This window comes from Asterias amurensis, chromosome 19 (genome assembly GCF_032118995.1).
Source record: "Asterias amurensis chromosome 19, ASM3211899v1".
NCBI classification, from domain to species: domain Eukaryota; kingdom Metazoa; phylum Echinodermata; class Asteroidea; order Forcipulatida; family Asteriidae; genus Asterias; species Asterias amurensis.
In genome coordinates, this window is record NC_092666.1 from 15070927 (window position 1) to 15095295 (window position 24369).

Here is a 24369-nt window from a genome sequence, read left to right on the forward strand (position 1 = left end):
ATTTTTAGCCGTAGGGTAACTGTACTGTATTTTTGCCTAAGTGGACAAGGCATAAAGTTGATTCTGGATTGTGAGTTCATAATGACTGTACAAATGGCACTGTTGGGGAATGGTCGTAGGCCTAATGTATAATTGGAAATAGGTCTGCGTTTTTAGTCTTAAGATAATTAGTCGATGAACGCGCTTACAAACTGGTAGAGTTTTGTATGGTTAATAACCAAACAATAATAGTATTAATAATAATACTAATAATAATAGATTGGAAATGGGTCTTCGTTTTTAGTCTTACAGGTATTGACTTTGAGTGCAGAAGAGCGTGCCTACAAATTTGCAGATCTTTTTTTTATGGTTATGACCAAGCAATAATAAAATTAACAATAATTTCCAAGTTTTATATTGTTACTTTTATTAGTGTTTACTAATAACAAAAGTAATAATATATAAATTGGAAATGGGTCTTCTTTTTGTGTCTTAAGTTATTAGCTTTGAGTGCTGAGGACTGTGTCATTTTTGTTTCTTTTTTACCATTATGAAATGTCAGAAACAATATTACTATATTTTTGAAGTTAAATTGCTTGTCTGACATTTTTTTAATGGTACATCGTTAAAATATTTAGTTGAGAGTGCATAAATTATGTACAAATCCATAAACAATTAATACAACGTTCCTGTGTTTGACTGATGTGCCCATTTTGTTTACTATTCAGTGATTATAAATAATTGAGCGAGTACAACTTTTTGTATGTTTTTAAAATGAAAAAAAAAAATAGTTAGTGGCCTGACATTTGCACCCTAGCAGAGTCTTTCTCAAAGGCTAAACATTAGGGAACTTCATTTTCTCTCTGAGAGGAAACACAGGCCTGCATTTTTTGTATTTTGAAGGACAAGGGCACCGATGTATTTTCCTGTTGGTCTTTTTGCTAAAGGGCACCCTGTGAGGAAATAAGACATTTCTACTGACAGAGCAATTTTATTGGCACCAAGGCAATGACTAGGGGTTATGGAGGCATTTGCTTTTATTTTGCCTATATATGAAGTAACGTGCCAAGAAATTGTTTTCCAAATTGCAGGAAAACTTTTTCATTTTTAAATTTAGTCTTGCCTCTATGTCTTGCAACATCTGGTCTGCGTGGACCAAAACATCTGAGCAAGGCCAGCTCCTACCGGATGTTGATGTAGCTCTTATGAATCGCAAATAAACGAAAAGAGAAAATATTGTTTTGAAAATATTTTGTAGGCAGATCCTTTATCACAACACGATCACAAACTGTAATTTAATCCATTAGAATCTAGCGATCGTTATGATTTCATTGTGGAGGTTTTTAATTGGTAGCAAGTCATTCGTTCATGTATATCTGAATACTGAATATCTGGTATGTAAATATACAAAACTGTTATGCACTGTAATTCACTGTTTCCAATTCTTAAAGAGGGGGGGGCGGGGGGCTATCAAGTCAAATTCATTTTTGTGGTGCACTCATTTTCCCGATGGAAACTTGTAGTGTGGAGTACAAATGAACGTTTGATGAAAACCATTAACTGAACAACGCAGTTTAGCAAAAACTTGTTTACCATGTTAGACATGCAAGTTTTCAGGTGATCATCTGGTTTTGGGTTTTAGGCTTCTCACCTTTGCCATTAAAAGTTCAAAAACACAGTTTAAAATTTTGCTGGCACTTTCCTTTCCCCCCCCCCTTTTTTTTGGGGGGGGCCAGCTGTAATTGCAGGATTATATTTCTGAACTTGGATGTAAAAAAACCATTAAAAAATGCTCAAGTCCGCAGAGAGTTCCAAACACTTAGGATCGTCTTCCCCTCAGCTGTACTAATAATCAACAGTTACTATATGCCCCCAAGCTTCCCTCTCCAAAACACCTTTGTCCCCCTTCCCCCTCCTGCCGTCTCCAACCCTTCTAGCCACCACGGACCCTCTCACACCACCTCAGCTCCCCAAACACCAACGCCATCAATATTTGAACACCGATTTTCTCAGCACTTAACCACTTGAGGTCTCTGCGAGGCATTAGTGCAGAAAATGGGATAGAATCAAGGTGCTACTTTTGTGTAGCGAGAAAGTGGCCAGACATACCAGAAGGGGGAGGGTAGTAGCCTTGGCTTTTAGTCAGATGGCGCACACACTGTCTTGGGAGTAGTGTCAGGTTGTTATCCCATAGGGCAGCTGGGAAGTTGAGCAGTGATTGAAATGTAGAAAATAAGCCACTTCTGGTTTTTATGTTGTGGGGCACAGATTGAAAGAAAGAAGAACAAGTTTTTACATAATTATTTACACAAAATAAAAAACATCTTATATAGCCCATTTAACAATTACCTTACCAACCAATGCGCTTTACATTAGTGCCCTGGTCATTGGGCAAATAACATCCCTTTAATCTTTCTCAGCTCCCTGGGGAGTATACAGCCCGGAGCTGCCATGGCGCTCGGAAGGCTTTCATACACAATATCAACCTCTACCCTCGCAGGTACCCATTTATGAATACCCATGGGTGAAGAGAAGCAGATACATGTAATATAGTGTCCTGCTCAAGGACACAAGTGTCACGAACGGGATTCGAACCCACACTCCGGTGACGGAGTCCTCAAAAACCTTGAACAAACAACAACCAAATGTAAAATATGTCAAAAATCAATATTCACTTTAAGAAGAATCGTTCATTATTTTGCATATTCTCATATTACAGCTCGTGAAGATTGGATTTAACATTCTCAAATTCTTAAATTTGTATTGAAGTGTGCACATTTATAAAGTCTGTTATTATAGGCTAAGAATTAAAACAGCTGCATGTCAAATTTCATGTTTCTATTTTTGTTTATGTATTAGACTTCTGAACCAGCAACAGAGCCAGCTACAGAGCCAGCCGAAGAACCAGCTACAGAGCCAGCCGGAGAACCAGCTTCAGAGCCAGCTGCAGAACCAGCTACAGAGCAAGCTACAGAGTCAGCCAAAGAGCCAGTTGCAGAACCATCGGCAGAAACAGCTGCAGAACCATCCGCAGAACCATCCGCAGAACCAGCTGCAGAACCGGCCGCAGAGCCAGTCGTAGAACCAGCTGCAGAACCTGAGAAGCCTGCTGAAGCAGCAGAGACAGCCGAAGAGCCAGCTACAGAGCAAGCTGCAGAACCAGTCACAGAGCAAGCTGCAGAGACAGTCACAGAGCCAGAAGAAGCTCCAGCAGAGGTAACATTTAAAATACAGACTACTCCACTCCCCTGTGACCAATTTCATAGCGCTGCTTGACTCTTTACAGACCATACATATAGTAGCCGTGTCCGGCTTGTACAGTAACGCTGTAATGTGCATGTTAATCTGGAGGTTGCAGGTTCATCTCCGTTAAGGCCAAACCATTTATTTAAAATGTACTCAGTCAATTTTCCTTGTGGGTTATTACTTGACCATGAAGATTCATGATGACACATTTTCTTTTTAATAAAAAACTTCCAATAATGGTCCTGCATTAGATCATTTTGCTAAATTGATCAAAACAAAAATTTAGGTCAGTTATTTTGTGTCGCGTTTATTGGAAGCTAGAGGATAGAAAAATGACAATTAAATTTGCTTGACAATACCAAATGCTCTACATGCCTTAAATGGATATTGATATTAAAGATGGAAATTACATCCCCAAGATGGAAAATGTTATTATGGAAGATAACTGCTGCGTTTACATCAACGTGACAGTTGCACATTTTTCCAAGGTCACACGGCGAAACTCATAATTAAAGCTACAAGCAGCTGTGCATGCATTATTTAATCTCCTAATAGATCAACCACATGGTGCCTGTTTCTTTTAACATGTTTCAGTTGGTCTCAGTAGTCTTGGTTCTGTATTTCCTTTTCCAAATGTCAACGTAAGGTCATATCTAAATCTTTTGAAGAGAATCTTTTATGTTGTAGAGATTGCTTTCTTTGATGCTACTTCTTATTGAGTTGCCACTGTCACATACAAAGGGGCTTTTGGAAACCGATTGTGTTAATGGAGAGCATTGTATCAAAACACAAAACAAACAGACAGACATCAAAACATACAAACAGACAAAAGCAATCTTGAGTTGATTTGAGTTACATTGCCGTGGGTGGTTCACTTTACCAAACGCAAATCGATGATAATTAGACTAATTAATAACATAAACAAAATTGAAATGCCTAAAAATAAAAGGCTCAGATTGCAGAGTAGGGCTTTTAACACCAAGATAAACACCAAGTAGAAAACATTCCAAAGACGAGTGAGTGACCAGAAGAGGGGACTATTTCCCTTGACATTCGGCCTCGGGAAATAGGTCCCTCTTCTGGTCACTCAAAGTCCCTCGGGGGAATAGACGTACACTAGTTACCTCATTGCCATGTGTATACTAATTCCCAATTCTTACATTATCTCATGGTATACTCAGACTACAGAGGAAGTCAAGGAAGACGCTAACCAGGAAGCTGAACCAGCAGAAGCCGCACCCACTGAGCCAACTCCAGAGGCTGAAGTAACGCAAGAGGCGGAACAAGCACCAGAAGCAGAGGCGGAGCCCGCTAAGGAAGCAGAGCCAGAAAAGGAGGAGGAGCCAACACAAGAGGCGGAGCCATCAGCAGAGGCAGCGCCAGAAGACGCAGCGCCAGAGGCAGTAGAGACTGCTGCTCAAGAAGCAGAGCCAGCTAAGGAAGAAGAGGCAGCTGGAGAGCCCAAGCAGGGAGAAGAAGAGGAGGTTGATATCGACCTCACTGATCCAGAAGTACAAGAAGCTGCCAAGAAGATCCAGGGAGGATTTAGGGTAAGAAACAAGAAACAACTTTTACACCCCACCCCCCAAAAAAATACAATAAAGAAAAAAAAGAAAAAGAAAAGAGCTCCACATCAAGGTGTTGATTGATACTTTTGCAGAAAAAAACTATAGAAAAAAACTGAGGGATGTTGAAGTTTTGTTGATCATAAAAAAGTTAGCAATAGCACTATAGTAGTAAACTTGCAGGCACAACCTTGTGTAACACTCTTTTGGAGAAGTGTTGGCCCTGAGAAGAACTGGGCCCAATTTCATAGAGCTGCTACGCACAAAAACTTGCTTAGCATGTAATTTATTCCTTGATAAAAAAGGAATACCAACCTAATTGTTTATTTGTTGCATATTGCTTATTACTGGTATTCAGCTGTTGTTTGCTTATCCTGAAAATCACATAGAAATTTGGTTGGTAATCCTGTTTTTATAAAGGAAGAATTTTCATGCTTAGCAAATTTATGTGCTTAGCAGCTCAATGAAACTGGGTCCTGGTGTGGTCTTGATGTTCCAAATAGTATACATGTACTCTGCTTGGAACTCCTTTGGGTGAAGTTTTTGTTCTAAGAAAAGCTGATGTGTTCTCCATGTTTTGAACAGTATACTCTGCTCTGAACATTTTAGGGAGAAGTGTTGGTTGCCAAGCAAGTGACTTTATAAAAATCATTTGCATCCAAGCAGCAAGCCAACACAATATGTTTGTAAACTCTTAATTGTTTAAAATTTGTTCTACAGCGATTCCAAGCAAACAAAGCCAGTAAGGAAGACGTAAGCGAACCCAAGGAAGATATGGAAGCAACTGCCACAGATGCTGCCCCAGCCCCAGAAGAACAGGTTAGTCTAATCCCTTGGAACTGCCCCCCTCTAAAATTTAACTTTGAATATTTTACCACCAGGGACACATTTTTAAAGAGCTGAGCTCAACTTTCTAAAAATGTTTTTAGCAGAAGATGGTGCTCAGCAAATGTTTCTATCTGAGCACAAATTAGATTGATATTTTGTGCTTATCAATTGACAAGGTTGAAGAATAGTCTTTTTTCAGTGACCGGAACAAAGCCACTTTTGCCAAAGCTGTCAGTTTGTGACAAGGCCTCAGTTGACAAACCTTTGTGAAGCACGACAACGGAGTTGCCAGGGTTGTTGAGTCTGTATCATATTGTTTTTAAACTATTGCATGATTTGCATGCAGTATGAAAGTATGAATAGTGGTTGTTGTTTTGGAGAGTCCGGACTGTCCTGGTCCTAATATGTATCTGTTTTGTTTTGTGCTTAGTTTATTCTACTTAAAGTAGAAGTTTGCCGAAAAATTGATGGATGTAGAATTCACTAGATGCATCCATTTTTCTTGGTTATTTGTAGACGACAGAAACAAATTTAAATGAAGCAGCAACGAAGATTCAGGCTGTGTATCGCGGCCATTTAGTCCGAAAAACAAACGAACAAGCGGTACGATGATGTTATAAATCTCATTTCATCATCACGTCAGTGCAGAAGTGTCGTACCTCACTTTTTGAGAAAATAGAATTAGCTGTTGCAAACTGCTTACCAACCGAAATACCTAAGGTATAAATGCAAACAATAGACCCTTCCCATGATATATGTAAATTTCACATAGGGCATGCGCAAAAACATTTTGGTTGGCAAAATGAGGGAACATCGCACTGTTTTGTACACAGATTATAGCTTCGTGACGCAGACGCGATTACGCGTCTGCTTAGTGCACAACTCTATGGCGTTTGCCAACCAATAGGGTCTGTATGCATGCGCTAATGTAATTAGCATATATCATGGGAAGAGTCTATTGTTAATGGCCTGATGTTTTGACCATCTAGGCTTTTAAAAAAAATGTATAAAAAATTCATGGTATAAAAAATTCATGGTACAGCGAATTTGCACAGACACATAGACTAGTAATTTCAGGACTACTCGTAGAAGTAGAGGTATACTGTACATGTAGTACATTTATGTCATGTAGTTTAGTCGTTTGATCATCCGCACACATGTCACACACACAATTAGACACAGCTCCGTGTTGCAGTCACTCTGTAGACATTCCATTCTGTACACCTAATGAAGTTTATATTCCTCATTACTGTATTTAACACTGTATGGATGTGTGTCATCCACATAGTGTTTCAAGTCCCTACAACATCTGAACCTATTTTGTTCCCAGGTCCACACTTCGGTGTTAAAAAACACTGTGTTGAAAATTGTTTGTTGAGAAACTCACAAGGAAATTCATAATCCTCATCACAGTAAGTAACACTGTGTGGACTTGTGTAAGTCCACACAGTGTTCCAAGGCCCTACATTGTACATTAAGTGGACCTCTCTTGTTCTCAGGGGTACTTAAATGCTATACTGTTTACTCCATTTGGGACATTTTGACCTCCAATCTTAGCAAAAAGTCAACATGAACAAGAAATGTCTACGATACTCTTGATCTATATCTGTTGACGACTTTTGCATCCCGTGTGACATTTGAAAGATTAAGAATAACATTTGAATGAAGCCTTTATCCATGTCACCAGACATCAGGGTGAAGAGCACTTTTAGAACAAGGGTGAAATATGTGTTACTTTACTGTGCACAAAGCGAAACTGTGCCTTTGTGTCCCCCACAATTTTTGTACATGGAGTGATTTTAATTTAGTCTAGACTTCAGGTCCTTTAATGAAGGCCCACTTAAAAAAAAAGCGCTGTTGGGCCACTTAACTTGCTTAGTGAGACCTTTGCAGGGGTTCCAGTTGCAACGATGTTAAGTTGCAAATGTTAAACTTGGTTCACAACATCTGTTAAACATCTTGAATATTTTGCAAACATTCAGCCATCCATACCAACCATCATGATTTGTTTATCGACAATGGAAATATCTATTTTTAATTGAATGATCTTTCTTTGTATTTTTTCTTGCATGTTTATAAACTCTGCACAAATTAGATACTTCTCATGTGAATTTCTTATGGACTATGCAAGCAGTCCTCATCAAACACTTATCTTTGTTGTTTTTGTTTGTAGTTGTTGACATATTTTGTTCTGCATGTAAATATTTTGTTGTTTAGAGTCAACCAACTGAAGACGCCCCTAAGGTAGATCCGGAACCCCAGCAGGAGGAAGCTACAGAATAATTTTTGGTTTGTCCTGATTTTGTGGTTTCATTGTCACTGTATTAACCCTTTGGTGCTGCACTGGATGTAATCACGTCTTCTGCCCCAGCTTTTGTCCAAGCGTTCTTCTTTAACAGTGGCCAAATGCCAATTATAAAATCTGAAGACCAGTCAAAATTAAGTTAAAGTGGTCAATCGTTGCTTTCCAAGCTATGTGTAAAACCACTACCTGCTTAGAATGTTTATGGTTTCATACAAAGCGTTACAAGACAACCTTAACCCTTTAATGCGCCATTTTTTAGTGACCAATTTATCATATGGAAACATTGATTGTTTACTCTTTTTGGGGGCAAATGGCACCTCCAAAAAAATCTGAACTTTGCAATCTTTATTGTTTGTTTTACAACTACTTTTTCTAAAGGGTGACCTAAACTGAAAGTGTTAAAAAAGGACCAGTGAAAAACCTGTTGGACTATGAAATAACAAGCTAGCAGGTCCTTCTGGTGTGTCACAGAGAAAGTTGAAGGGTGAACGCTGCGATGGCAGAAGACGTACCTCCCCCTCCCTCTTTACATTGTCAAATCATCCATCACCTTTTGTGTGTCTCCCATCATCACTCCCCTCAATTCTTGGCAGACCGTCTCCCTTCTCTCTTGCCAAAAGCACGGTATTCATTTCTTGGTGGTAGTATTTCAAACACTGTCTCCAGCTTTTAATCATACACCACAGCACCCAACTGCCCCTCCTTGCTGAGTGACTCCCAATCCTACTTTGCACATCTCTACTTCTAGCAGGAAGTTTCACAGTTTGCAAATAATTCTTACGATGCCTCTTGTGTGTAACTGCCCCGGTTTTAAAAAGAGTCACCCCACCCCCCCCCCCTGTGATATGTGAAACTCTGCCTCCTGCCGCTTTTAAACTTGCAAACTCCTCTATTTTTCCAGATTGCTATACTGAACTGAAGCTTATAAATCAAATAGTATTGTGCAAATGTAATGTAATTGAAGCTTGGTAAATGATTGTCACTCATTTTAACTTTGTTATTGTATCCACAGGGTCAAGTCACCTCCTGTCTTCCCTTCCCGCTAAAACCATAATATTTTCCTCATACTAACTCAGGCCATGGCTCTACTCTCTACATAAATATGTGTGTACCTCACAATAGCACTGTTGTGCCGTAGTGAGGTATTGGTTTACCGACTTGAGAAACACTTTGATAGTTGTAGGGCTAATAAATAGCAAAGGCTTAAACCTTATTTACTTTGTTACATTTAGATGCACCTGTCGTGTTAAATGTGAAACTTGTTGTTTGACTGTCTAAAGAGTTTGAATGGCTGTCAGCATAAAACTCAGTCATGATCTGAGGGAATCGGACCAGCCATTCCAACTGGAGAGACTCTCAAAACTCTGTGAAATACTTTTTAGTCTGAGGGTTCATTAATAGCAAAGGCTTACACTACCAAACTACTTTGTTAAATGTGTAACTTGTTGTAGAACAGTCTTAAAAGTCGGAAAGGCTATTTCATTATGAAACTCAGTCTTGATCTGAGCAAAAATTTTCAGCCATTCCAACGATGGTGACACTCCCAAAACTACATGTACCCAGTGTCTGTCACCTTGTGTTGTTTCTGTTTGTATTTACTCCTAGGTTTCACCTTCCGTTCTCCATGATACCACAGCACCTGACGCCCCACAGGATTTAGCAGAGATTGTAGAGAAGACAATTAGTCAGGGTAGAGTAGAGCAGGAGATTCAGAAGTCTAGGGTTCTAGGAACTGAGGTTATCTTAGCTAGTGAGGCACAAGAGGGTATTCAGGCGATTCAGAATCTAATAGATGAGGCTAAAGAGGTACCGTCTGAAGCTGTACCTGAGGCTACCCAAGCTGAGGTTACTACTCAGGAGGCAGCTCCTGCAGAAGCTGACGTTGTCAAAGAAGAAGCCCCCAAGACTAACGTGGAGGAACCGCCAACTGAGCCGCTTGCAGTGCCTGACACCACAAATGAGATTTCTGGCGATGAACCCACTGAAGTAATTTCTGAGGTTGCAACAGAAGTTGGTGATGTTGCTTCTGAAGCAGTTCAAGAATGTCCTCCTGCAGAGGTCATTTCAGATGCTCCGGTCTTTGCTCGTGAGGAATCTAGTGATGTTCCAATTGAGGTCTCTATTGAAGCAGCTGTGGAAGATGTTGAAGAGGGTGCTGCACCTGTTGTGGACCAGGCTACATCTACTAAGGTAACAGAGGAAACTGCCGTTGATCAACCAGCATCCAATGATGCTGAGGCTGAAGGTCCTACTACGGAGGTAACATCTGTTGAGGTTCCTGCTGAGGTTACAGAAAATGCTGCAAATAAGGTAGCTGCGTTGGATGTTGAAGAAGCCAGTACAATAGAAGCCTCACCTGCTGAAGAGGAAACATTTGAAGTTGCCCAGGAAGTTCCAGCTGAGACTCTTGCTGAGGCTACAGTTGCAGTTGCTGCCCAGGAGGTCCCTGAGGAAGGCTGTAAAGTTACTCTACCTGTTGAAAGTGAACAAGCTCCGGTTGATTCAAGTGAACTTTCTGAAGAGGCTGCCACAGAGCCTTCCACTCAGGTCGAGGAAAATATGGCATCAAAGAGTGAAACTGTTCAAGAGATTGAAGCTGTCGATCAAGAGGTCGTTGCTGTTGAAGCAACTGCCACTGACATCACTTCTACAGAAATCTCAGCTGTAGTTGAAGGCAGTGAAGCAACAACTGAAGTTGATGCTACTGAGTCAGAAGTTCCAGATCCTGAAGCCAATGAAAAACAAACAGAAATTCTTGACAATTCTGGCGAAGTTGTGGTAGAGAAACTTGAGAAAATGGATGGTGCAGTGCCTGTTGCTGAAGAATCTGAAAAGAATAATGTGGAGGTATCAAAGGATGTTGAGGAAGGAGATGAGAAAGTTGAAGCTGAGGAATTGGACAAGGGTAAAGAAGAAGGATCTGATGCCAAGGATTCTGGCGAAGTATCTGGGAAAGGAAGCAAGGTAGAGGCTGCTGTCACTTTAGGTTCTGTCAGTGCTCCTGTTGAGGAAGCCAAGGACAGCAATAGTAAAGAGGAAGTAAAGGCTAAGGGTGAGGAGACAGGGGTAGACACTGCAGAGGAATCAGAAAAAGATGCAGCACAGGAACCTGAGAAGGAAGTAGTACAGGATTCTGCCACAGAGCCTTCCACTCAGGTTGAGGAAAATATGGCATCAAAGAGTGAAACTGTTCAAGAGATTGAAGCTGTCGATCAAGAGGTCGTTGCTGTTGAAGCAACTGCCACCGACATCACTTCTACAGAAATTTCAGCTGCAGTTGAAGGCAGTGAAGAAACAACTGAAGTTGATGCTACTGAGTCAGAAGTTCCAGATCCTGAAACCAATGAAAAACAGACAGAAATTCTTGACAATTCTGGCGAAGTTGTGGTAGAGAAACTTGAGAAAATGGATGGTGAAATGCCTGTTGCTGAAGAATCTGAAAAGAATAATGTGGAGGAATCACAAGATGTAGAGGAAGGAGATGAGAAAGTTGAAGCTGAGGAATTGGACAAAGGTAAAGAAGAAGGATCTGATGCCAAGGATTCCGGCGAAGTATCTGGGAAAGGAAGCAAGGTAGAGGCTGCTGTCACTTCAGGTTCTGTCAGTGCTCCTGTTGAGGAAGCCAAGGACAGCAATAGTAAAGAGGAAGTAAAGGCTAAGGTTGAGGAGACAGGGGTAGACACTGCAGAGGAATCAGAAAAAGATGCAGCACAGGAACCTGAGAAGGAAGTAGTACAGGATTCGGGCGAGAGTGTGGAAGAGCCAGTTGCAGTGGAGAGACCTGGGGAGGGTGAAGCAAGGGTAGCTGAAGAGGTCGAAGCTACGAAGGAAACGGGGTCAGAGATAGAAACAGAGATTGTAGATAGTCAGGTAGGATTAGGAATTGTTGAAAGGAAATTTGTTGTTTAAAAAACTAGGAATTTTATAGAACTACAAATTGGCTAGTTCTCAAATTTTTATTTTAGTTTACTAGGACTAGGAGATGACGGTCACTTGTAGGATGGTTATAGAAACTTGTAGGTTAATGCTTTAGGGGCTAGTATCAAACTAGGACTTGCTAGGGTACTGAGTAGCATTAACACTCCTCTTATGCCATCGGTTAAGGGAGAAACTAAAACTCAATCATTGCCAAAAATTTCTATGCTCTTTTTACATCACATTTATTAAAACTCTAACTAGTTTCTCCAGCAAAGATTTGAGAGATCCATTAATCACAAGAAAAGAGGAATCTCAAAGAGAACCTTATTGTATATACAGTGGATTGTGGCAAATTCCCTTCATTTCAATCTGCTAATTTTCAAGAAAATACACCCACGTCTTGGGCTTTTGCGAGTTAGTTTTGATTGATGTGTGGTACATTGACTTCTTAAGTCACAAGCGAATGCTAAACTTGAATTCCTCAGACCTAATGTAGTGTGGCTTGCAACCTGTTGCATTGCAAGCTCTTGGCGCCAACTTCATAGTGTGCTTAAGCACAACAAGCAGCTCTTGAAAACTGTAAGATCGGAATGAATGCTTTCACCCACAAACCAAAGCTCTTATCCCGTCCTAAAACAGACATCAATGAAACAAGTTTCTTATGGTTCCTAAATCTCTCTCTCCTCAGGTCAAGCCGGTAGCAGACAAGAAGCCCGAAGAGGAAGAGGAGATTGACATCGATCTAAATGACCCTGACGTCGCAAAAGCCGCCGTCAAAATCCAGTCCAGCTTTAAGAATCTCATGTCTAAGAAGAAGAAGACCCAGTCAGGGACCAGTCAGTAGTGACTCTAGCTCTAGGTCAATATGGTTTGGAGGTCTTGAAATATATTCATCAAGTTTTCATTTTCTATAGATCAATGCAGTGAGTTTAAAATGAGTGTAATCTAAAAGCAATATCAAAGTGTGGTGTACATAATAACCAGTAGTTCAGGGATGAGAAATTTCAGTGGGTATTCTGAATTCAGACTCATAATTGTTTCAAAAAAGGAACTGTTATTTTCTTTAAATGTAAAGAAATTGTGTTCTCTGATTTACTTTTCTGTCACAAATGATACTACCCTCCAAATAGGGTATCCTTACTATTTTGCTCTTCCATCTTTAGTCGATGAAAACAAAATGGCTACTTCTCGATAAAGGTTCTTGTAGTAAGCAACGATGAAGGACAAAATTTAACCAAAACTGAAAACTGTGTTTTAACAGTTTTTTCGGGTGCTTTTGTAGCAACATAACATTCACAGATATTGCTGCTTAGTCAGACTTTGATTTAATAACTTCAATCTGTTTTAACAATAAGTTCTTTCCAAAACTGAAAGTCTTGTTTGGTTTTAGTTTGTTTTGGAGATCATTTGTGAATTTCGAAGGTTATTGTGTACACCTCCCTTAAATTTGTGGTACATTTTTACAGAGTTTTCATAACAAAACGCTGGTATTTTTCTCTTTATAGTTATCAGTCAGTCAGTAAAATTGCTATAGATTGCTATCTGTATTGTTATAATCACTAGATTGAAACTTTTTTACTAAGACTTGGGTTCACCTCATCAAGTTTATTGCAATATTTCTCAAAATAAAAAAGAAAAGAAATATGGAAGGTATTTAATTCCTCAAGGAGAGTTGACAGTCAAAAAACAAAATATTTCAAGACCTCTAAATCAGATATTTTCTATGCACTTTAAATAAAAAATAGTTGGATTTCTACGAAGGTAAACAATTAGTTTATTCTGGTTTATTTTGGAACTGCAAGAGGTATTCATCTTTAAGGTTGGTTTAACAAAATCTTTTTACAAACAAACCTAACAAGTTCTTTACTCGGCCACTTTGGGTTAATATTTAACCCAAGGTGACTTCATTCTGTAAGATTCTGTAAGTATGCTCAAGATTCCACTACTCAATATTCTTTTATTACTTCAGATGACTTGGACCCAGTTTCATGGCTCTGCTTACCGCAGAGTTCTGCATTAACGGTTATCATTCTCCGCTTACTGTGCAAGTGTCGCATTTCTACGCTAGCATTTGTACGCTAGCTTTGTAGGAATGCTTAGTATAGGTAACGTGGAATGTATTTAAGTACATTAAGCACCAATCTCCCACTAACCTGTGAAACACGCTAGATGTAAGCTTCCATAAGTGCTGATTCTTTGCTTACAGTAAGCAGAGCCGTGAAATATGGCCGAGACATTCAACAAAATTACAGAAACAATCAATTCGGTCTGGTTGGGGTATCTTTTATTGTTCTATAACGTTGGGATGTTTAGTAATGTAGTATTCATTTGTTAGTTTTCAACGAAGCTATTTATTGGATGATTACTTTCTACATGGTAAGTTACTCTTAACAGTCTTCAAATATTCTTAAATCTCTAATCAGGTACTTTCTACAATCTATAATACTAGAGTAAAGTTGTTAAGTCTGAAATAAAAAGCACAATGTTTTCATCTTGTCAGGAAGGGTTGGAGATGGATTGATGGGGCTAAGATTGATGCGACTTCAACCAATCAGAGAGCTCTTTAGTTGAGTCAAAGGATTTTGACCAATTGTATTCACTCTTACAAGTCAAGTCAGCAAGCTTTGGTTTGAAGAAATTTACTTAAGATTTATCAAAACTTGCTTTTTATATAAATTATTTTTGATTTAAACTGTTTATCAAAAGTACTCTAAAAGTTATGTTGACAAGAACACAACTACACAACAAATTAATGCACTTTGTCTTAATCATTGTGAAAAAAAACACTTTAACTGTACTTAGACTTGTTTTTCTTCTGTGGATATGTTCTTTAGTTTCATTGATACAGTACATGTACAGACAGAGATTGTGCTGTTGACAGTTGTATATATTTAATCGTTACGATTTTATAGAAATTAAACTTTACTTTATTCATTTTACATTTTAATTAACATTTCAGTTAGCTGTGGTTTACTGTACCCTAAGAAACGTAGGGTGTACTTTTAGTAATAACTCAAAAAGTTGATTATATAAGACAAGTTGGTAAAGAGCACTGGAGAGCTGTTGATATTATGAAACAATGTAAGACACAACGCTCTTTATATAGTAATGTAGATTTAGAGAGAGAGGCAATTTTTCACTCCAAAATTTGACTCTGAGAAAAGCTTCAGGCGTGAAGACTTTCTCAAGCATCTGAAAACAGACAATAAAATGCAACAATGTTCGTTAATAAAAACAAATTATCATTCGCTAGCAACTTTGATGACCAATTAAGTCAAAATGTTGCCTGGTTTTTTCTTAGAGCATGTTATTTGGGGAGACACTAAGTGAGGATACTGGTCTTTGACAATTACCAAAAGTATACCCTGTCTTTAACCAAGAAAAGGTTGGATAAGCAAAAGAAATAAATGCTGTTTATTTACCTCGACAACTGCAATGAACTTAAAACAGAAGAGTTTCAGTTATTCTTTTGATTTAATGTTTTGAAAACAAACATACACATCAAAATACTTTCATTGTAAAATCCTGCAAAAGCAAGGTAATAATTTGTGAGCCGCCGTTAAAACTTTGTTTGTTTCTATTATATGTGTACTTTTAAATGTCTATTCCATTATGATTTGATGGTAATAAAATACTGAGTTTGTTCACATCTTGCTTTTTGAGATTTTTATTCAAATTTGGGCCCATAATGCAAAGTCCAGCAATTTTTATCAAAATTGGACCAAATAACCAACATCAAAAGGGGTGTAAAGGCCTAAATTTGATAAAAATGCTGGACTAACCCCTTGGGATTTTTTAATTTTTAGGCTAAAATTTAATAAAAATGCTGGACTTACCCCTTGTGATGTTTACATTTGTAGGCTAAAGTTTAATAAAAATGCTGGACTTACCCCTTGTGATTTTTTTCCTTTTCAGGCAAAAATTTAATAAAAATGCTGGACTTACTCCTTGTGATTTTTGCCCTTTTCAAGCAAAAATTTAATAAAAATGCTGGACTTACTCCTTGTGATTTTTGCAATTTAAGCCAAAATTTGATAAAAATGCTGGACTTACCCCTTGTGATTTTTTTCATTTTTAGACAAAATTTTGATAAAAATGCTGAACTTGTGATTTTTTCATTTTTAGGCAAAAATTTGGACTTACCCCTTGTGATTTTTGCAATTTTAGGCTAAAATTTGATAAAAATGCTGAACTTGTGATTTTTTCATTTTAGGCAAAAATTTGGTAAAAATGCTGGACTTACCCCTTGTGATTTTTGCATTTTCAGGCAAAAATTTAATAAAAATGCTGGACTTGCCCCTTGTGATTTTGGCAATTTAAGACAAAATTTCATAAAAATGCTGGACTTACCCCTTGTGATTTTTGCAATTTCAGGCATAAATTTAATAAAAATGCTGGACTTACCCCTTGTGATTTTTTCATTTTTAGGCCAAAACTTGATAAAAATGCTGGACTTGGGATTTTTTAATTTTTAGCAAAAATTTAATAAAAATGCTGGACTTGCCCCTTGTGATTTTTAAATTTTTAGGCTAAAATCGGATAAAAATGCTAGGATACCCCTTGTGATTTTTTAAATTTAAGGCTAAAATATGATAAAAATGCTGGTCATACCCCTTGTCATTTTTTCAATTTTTGGGGCTAAAATTTGATGAAAATGCTGGACTTACCCCCTTGTGATTTTTTCGTTTTTAGGCCAAAATTTGATAAAAATGCTGGACTAACCCCTTGGGATTTTTAAATTTTTAGCAAAAATTTAATAAAAATGCTGGACTTACCCCTTGTGATTTTTAAATTTTTAGGCCAAAATTGGATAAAAATGCTTGACTTACCCCTTGGGATTTTTTAATTTTTAGGCTAAAATTTAATGAAAATGCTGGACTTGTGATATTTTGTAGGCTAAAAATGGATAAAAATGCTGGACTTACCCCTTGTGATTTTTTGCAATTTTGGGCTAAAAATTGATAAAAATGCTGGACTTACCCCTTGTAATTTTTTCATTTTTAGGCAAAAGTTTGATAAAAATGCTGGACTAACCCCTTGTGATTTTTCAGTTTTAGGCAAAAATTTGATTAAAAAGATGGACTTACCCCTTGTGATTTTTTTCCTTTTCAGGCAAAAATTTAATAAAAATGCTGGACTTTACCCCTTGTGATTTTTGCATTTTTAGGCCAAAATTTGATAAAAATGCTGGACTTACCCCTTGTGATTTTATTCTTTTCAGGCAAAAATTTAATAAAAATGCTGGCCGTACCCCTTGTGATTTTTTCATTTTTAGGCCAAAATTTGATAAAAATGCTGGCCTTACCCCTTGTGGATTTTTCATTTTAAGGCAACAATTTGATAAAAATGCTGGATTTACCCCTTGTGAATTTTTCAATTTTAGGCTAAAATTTAATAAAAATGCTGGACTTACCCCTTGTGATTTTCTTCATTTTTAGGCCAAAACTTGATAAAAATGCTGGACTTGGGATTTTTTAATTTTTAGCAAAAATTTAATAAAAATGCTGGACTTACCCCTTGTGATTTTTAAATTTTTAGGCTAAAATCGGATAAAAATGCTAGGATACCCCTTGTGATTTTTTAAATTTAAGGCTAAAATATGATAAAAATGCTGGTCTTACCCCTTGTCATTTTTTCAATTTTGGGGGCTAAAATTTGATAAAAATGCTGGACTTATCCCCTTGTGATTTTTTCGTTTTTAGGCCAAAATTTGATAAAAATGCTGGACTAACCCCTTGGGATTTTTAAATTTTTAGCAAAAATTTAATAAAAATGCTTGACTTACCCCTTGGGATTTTTTAATTTTTAGGCTAAAATTTAATGAAAATGCTGGACTTGTGATATTTTGTAGGCTAAAAATGGATAAAAATGCTGGACTTACCCCTTGTGATTTTTGCAATTTTGGGCTAAAAATTGATAAAAATGCTGGACTTACCCCTTGTAATTTTTTCATTTTTAGGCAAAAGTTTGATAAAAATGCTGGACTAACCCCTTGTGATTTTTCAGTTTTAGGCAAAAATTTGATTAAAAAGATGGACTTACCCCTTGTGATTTTTTCCTTTTCAGGCAAAAATTTAATAAAAATGCTGGACTTTACCCCTTGTGATTTTTGCATTGTTAGGCCAAAATTTGATAAAAATGCTGGACTTACCCCTTGTGATTTTATTCTTTTCAGGCAAAAATTTAATAAAAATGCTGGCCTTACCCCTTGTGATTTTTTCATTTTTAGGCCGAAATTTGATAAAAATGCTGGCCTTACCCCTTGTGGATTTTTCATTTTAAGGCAACAATTTGATAAAAATGCTGGATTTACCCCTTGTGAATTTTTCAATTTTAGGCTAAAATTTAATAAAAATGCTGGACTTTACCCCTTGTGATTTTTAAATTTTTAGGCTAAAATCGGATAAAAATGCTAGGATACCCCTTGTGATTTTTTAAATTTAAGGCTAAAATATGATAAAAATGCTGGTCTTACCCCTTGTCATTTTTTCAATTTTGGGGGCTAAAATTTGATAAAAATGCTGGACTTACCCCCTTGTGATTTTTTCGTTTTTAGGCCAAAATTTGATAAAAATGCTGGACTAACCCCTTGGGATTTTTAAATTTTTAGCAAAAATTTAATAAAAATGCTGGACTTACCCCTTGTGATTTTTAAATTTTTAGGCCAAAATTGGATAAAAATGCTTGACTTACCCCTTGGGATTTTTTAATTTTTAGGCTAAAATTTAATGAAAATGCTGGACTTGTGATATTATGTAGGCTAAAAATGGATAAAAATGCTGGACTTACCCCTTGTGATTTTTGCAATTTTGGGCTAAAAATTGATAAAAATGCTGGACTTACCCCTTGTGATTTTATTCTTTTCAGGCAAAAATTTAATAAAAATGCTGGACTTTACCCCTTGTGATTTTTGCATTTTTAGGCCAAAATTTGATAAAAATGCTGGACTTACCCCTTGTGATTTTATTCTTTTCAGGCAAAAATTTAATAAAAATGCTGGCCTTACCCCTTGTGATTTTTTCATTTTTAGGCAAAAAATGATAAAATTGCTGGACTTAACCCTTGTGATTTTTTCACTTTTTGGGCAAAATTTGATAAAAATGCTGGACTTACCCCTTGTGATTTTTTTATTTTTAGGCAAAAATTTGATAAAAATGCTGGACTAACCCCTTGTGATTTTTTCAATTTTTGGGCAAAATTTGATAAAAATGCTGGACTTACCCCTTGTGATTTTTTCATTTTTAGGCAAAAAATGATAAAAATGCTGGACTTACCCCTTGTGATTTTTTCACTTTTCAGGCAAAAATTAAACATTAATGCTGGACTTACCCCTTGTGATTTTTTCATTTTAAGGCAACCATTTGATAAAAATGCTGGATATACCCCTTGTGAATTTTTCAATCTTAGGCTAAAATTTGATAAAAATGCTGGACTTAACCCTTGTGATTTTTTTCCTTTTCAGGCAAACATTTAATAAAAATGCTGGACTTTACCCCTTGTGATTTTTGCATTTTTAGGCCAAAATTTGATAAAAATACTGGACTAACCCCTTGTGATTTTTGCAATTTTAGGCCAAAATTTGATAAAAATGCTGGACTTACCCCTTGTGATTTTTTTATTTTTAGGCAAAAATTTGATAAAAATGCTGGACTTACCCCTTGTGATTTTTTCAATTTTTGGGCAAAATTTGATAAACATGCTAGACTTACCCCTTGTGATTTTTTCATTTTTAGGCAAAAAATGATAAAATTGCTGGACTTACCCCTTGTGATTTTTTCACTTTTTGGGCAAAATTTGATAAAAATGCTGGACTTACCCCTTGTGATTTTTTTATTTTTAGGCAAAAATTTGATAAAAATGCTGGACTAACCCCTTGTGATTTTTTCAATATTTGGGCAAAATTTGATAAAAATGCTGGACTTACCCCTTGTGATTTTTTCATTTTTAGGCAAAAAAAGATAAAAATGCTGGACTTACCCCTTGTGATTTTTTCACTTTTCAGGCAAAAATTAAACATCAATGCTGGACTTACCCCTTGTGATTTTTGCAATTTTAGGCCAAAATTTGATAAAAATGCTGAACTTGCCCGTTGTGATTTTTTTCCTTTTCAGGCAAAAATTTTAAAAAAATGCTGGACTTACCCCTTGTGATTTTTGCAATTTTAGGCCTAAATTTGATAAAAATGCTGAACTTACCCCTTGTGATTTTTTATTTTTAGTCAAAAATTTGATAAAAATGCTGGACTTACCCCGTGTGATTTTTTCAATTTTTAGGCAAAATTTGATTAAAATGCTGGACTTACCCCTTGTGATTTTTTCACTTTTCAGGCAAAAATTAAACATCAATGCTAGACTTACCCCTTGTGATTTTTGCAATTTTAGGCCAAAATTTGATAAAAATGCTAAACTTGCCCGTTGTGATTTTTTTCCTTTTCAGGCAAAAATTTTAAAAAAATGCTGGACTTACCCCTTGTGATTTTTGCAATTTTAGGCCTAAATTTGATAAAAATGCTGAACTTACCCCTTGTGATTTTTTTATTTTTAGGCAAAAATTTGATAAAAATGCTGGACTTACCCCTTGTGATTTTTTCAATTTTTGGGCAAAATTTGATAAAAATGCTGAACTTACCCCTTGTGATTTTTTTATTTTTAGGCAAAAAATGATAAAATTGCTGGACTTACCCCTTGTGATTTTTTTCCTTTTCAGGCAAAAATTTAATAAAAATGCTGGACTTTACCCCTTGTGATTTTTGCATTTTTAGGCCAAAATTTGATAAAAATGCTGGACTAACCCCTTGTGATTTTTGCAATTTTAGGCCAAAATTTGATAAAAATGCTGGACTTACCCCTTGTGATTTTTTTATTTTTAGGCAAAAATTTGATAAAAATGCTGGACTTACCCCTTGTGATTTTTTTATTTTTAGGCAAAAATTTGATAAAAATGCTGGACTAACCCCTTGTGATTTTTTCAATTTTTGGGCAAAATTTGATAAAAATGCTGGACTTACCCCTTGTGATTTTTTCAATTTTTGGGCAAAATTTGATAAACATGCTAGACTTACCCCTTGTGATTTTTTCATTTTTAGGCAAAAAATGATAAAATTGCTGGACTTACCCCTTGTGATTTTTTCACTTTTTGGGCAAAATTTGATAAAAATACTGGACTTACCCGTTGTGATTTTTTCATTTTAAGGCAACCATTTGATAAAAATGCTGGATATACCCCTCGTGAATTTTTCAATCTTAGGCTAAAATTTGATAAAAATGCTGGACTTAACCCTTGTGATTTTTTTCCTTTTCAGGCAAACATTTAATAAAAATGCTGGACTTTACCCCTTGTGATTTTTGCATTTTTAGGCCAAAATTTGATAAAAATACTGGACTAACCCCTTGTGATTTTTGCAATTTTAGGCCAAAATTTGATAAAAATGCTGGACTTACCCCTTGTGATTTTTTTATTTTTAGGCAAAAATTTGATAAAAATGCTGGACTTACCCCTTGTGATTTTTTCAATTTTTGGGCAAAATTTGATAAACATGCTAGACTTACCCCTTGTGATTTTTTCATTTTTAGGCAAAAAATGATAAAATTGCTGGACTTACCCCTTGTGATTTTTTTCACTTTTTGGGCAAAATTTGATAAAAATGCTGGACTTACCCGTTGTGATTTTTTCATTTTAAGGCAACCATTTGATAAAAATGCTGGATATACCCCTTGTGAATTTTTCAATCTTAGGCTAAAATTTGATAAAAATGCTGGACTTAACCCTTGTGATTTTTTTCCTTTTCAGGCAAACATTTAATAAAAATGCTGGACTTTACCCCTTGTGATTTTTGCATTTTTAGGCCAAAATTTGATAAAAATACTGGACTAACCCCTTGTGATTTTTGCAATTTTAGGCCAAAATTTGATAAAAATGATGGACTTACCCCTTGTGATTTTTTTATTTTTAGGCAAAAATTTGATAAAAATGCTGGACTTACCCCTTGTGATTTTTTCAATTTTTGGGCAAAATTTGATAAACATGCTAGACTTACCCCTTGTGATTTTTTCATTTTTAGGCAAAAAATGATAAAATTGCTGGACTTACCCCTTGTGATTTTTTCACTTTTTGGGCAAAATTTGATAAAAATGCTGGACTTACCCCTTGTGATTTTTTTATTTTTAGGCAAAAATTTGATAAAAATGCTGGACTAACCCCTTGTGATTTTTTCAATATTTGGGCAAAATTTGATAAAAATGCTGGACTTACCCCTTGTGATTTTTTCATTTTTAGGCAAAAAATGATAAAAATGCTGGACTTACCCCTTGTGATTTTTGCACTTTTCAGGCAAAAATTAAACATCAATGCTGGACTTACCCCTTGTGATTTTTGCAATTTTAGGCCAAAATTTGATAAAAATGCTGAACTTGCCCGTTGTGATTTTTTTCCTTTTCAGGCAAAAATTTTAAAAAAATGCTGGACTTACCCCTTGTGATTTTTGCAATTTTAGGCCTAAATTTGATAAAAATGCTGAACTTACCCCTTGTGATTTTTTTATTTTTAGGCAAAAATTTGATAAAAATGCTGGACTTACCCCTTGTGATTTTTTCAATTTTTAGGCAAAATTTGATTAAAATGCTGGACTTACCCCTTGTGATTTTTTCACTTTTCAGGCAAAAATTAAACATCAATGCTAGACTTACCCCTTGTGATTTTTGCAATTTTAGGCCAAAATTTGATAAAAATGCTAAACTTGCCCGTTGTGATTTTTTTCCTTTTCAGGCAAAAATTTTAAAAAAATGCTGGACTTACCCCTTGTGATTTTTGCAATTTTAGGCCTAAATTTGATAAAAATGCTGAACTTACCCCTTGTGATTTTTTTATTTTTAGGCAAAAATTTGATAAAAATGCTGGACTTACCCCTTGTGATTTTTTCAATTTTTGGGCAAAATTTGATAAAAATGCTGAACTTACCCCTTGTGATTTTTTTATTTTTAGGCAAAAAATGATAAAATTGCTGGACTTACCCCTTGTGATTTTTTTCCTTTTCAGGCAAAAATTTAATAAAAATGCTGGACTTTACCCCTTGTGATTTTTGCATTTTTAGGCCAAAATTTGATAAAAATGCTGGACTAACCCCTTGTGATTTTTGCAATTTTAGGCCAAAATTTGATAAAAATGCTGGACTTACCCCTTGTGATTTTTTTATTTTTAGGCAAAAATTTGATAAAAATGCTGGACTAACCCCTTGTGATTTTTTCAATTTTTGGGCAAAATTTGATAAAAATGCTGGACTTACCCCTTGTGATTTTTTCATTTTTAGGCAAAAATTTAATAAAAATGCTGAACTTACCCCTTGTGATTTTTTTATTTTTAGGCAAAAATTTGATAAAAATGCTGGACTTACCCCTTGTGATTTTTTCAATTTTTGGGCAAAATTTGATAAAAATGCTAGACTTACCCCTGGTGATTTCTTCATTTTTAGGCAAAAAATGATAAAATTGCTGGACTTACCCCTTGTGATTTTTTCACTTTTTGGGCAAAATTTGATAAAAATGCTGGACTTACCCCTTGTGATTTTTTTATTTTTAGGCAAAAATTTGATAAAAATGCTGGACTAACCCCTTGTGATTTTTTCAATTTTTGGGCAAAATTTGATAAAAATGCTGGATTTACCCTTTGGGTTTTTTTCATTTTTAGGCAAAAAATGATAAAAATGCTGGACTTACCCCTTGTGATTTTTTCACTTTTCAGGCAAAAATTAAACATTAATGCTGGACTTACCCCTTGTGATTTTTGCAATTTTAGGCCAAAATTTGATAAAAATGCTGAACTTGCCCGTTGTGATTTTTTTCCTTTTCAGGCAAAAATTTTAAAAAAATGCTGGACTTACCCCTTGTGATTTTTGCAATTTTAGGCCTAAATTTGATAAAAATGCTGAACTTGCCCGTTGTGATTTTTTCTTTTTTAGGCAAAAATTTGATAAAAATGCTGGACTAACCCCTTGTGGATTTTTCATTTTTAGGCAAAAATTTGATAAAAAAGATGGACTTACCCCTTGTGATTTTTTTCCCTTTCAGGCAAAAATCTAATTAAAAATGCTGGACTTTACCCCTTGTGATTTTTGCATTTTTAGGCCAAAATTTGATAAAAATGCTGGACTTACCCCTTGTGATTTTTGCAATTTTAGGCCAAAATTTGATAAAAATGCTGGACTTACCCCTTGTGATTTTTTTTCCTTTTCAGGCAAAAATTTAATAAAAATGCTGGCCTTACCCCTTGTGATTTTTGCATTTTTAGGCCAAAATTTGATAAAAATGCTGGACTTACCCTTTGTGAATTTTTCAGTTTTAGGCTAAAATTTGATAAAAATGCTGGACTTAACCCTTGTGATTTTTTTCCTTTTCAGGTAAAACTTTAATAAAAATGCTGGACTTTACCCCTTGTGATTTTTGCATTTTTAGGCCAAAATTTGATAAAAATGCTGGACTTACCCCTTGTGATTTTTGCAATTTTAGGCCAAAATTTGATAAAAATGCTGGACTT

The 24369-nt window shown here is 36.0% G+C and overlaps 1 protein-coding gene across 2 annotated transcripts in view; it reads left to right on the plus strand.

The window, feature by feature from the left end:
- The window catches only part of LOC139951739 (uncharacterized), a 37699-nt gene extending 22211 nt beyond the window's left edge, over window positions 1–15488 (plus strand). For both annotated transcript variants that reach the window (XM_071950803.1, XM_071950804.1), the window contains exons 5-9: window positions 2839–3195; window positions 4407–4775; window positions 5511–5609; window positions 9529–11793; window positions 12530–15488. In XM_071950803.1, coding sequence (XP_071806904.1) covers window positions 2839–3195; window positions 4407–4775; window positions 5511–5609; window positions 9529–11793; window positions 12530–12685 — 3246 coding nt within the window. In that variant the 3' untranslated portion in view covers window positions 12686–15488. The remainder of the gene's footprint in view (window positions 1–2838; window positions 3196–4406; window positions 4776–5510; window positions 5610–9528; window positions 11794–12529) is intronic.
- The last annotated feature ends 8881 nt before the right edge of the window (window positions 15489–24369 follow it).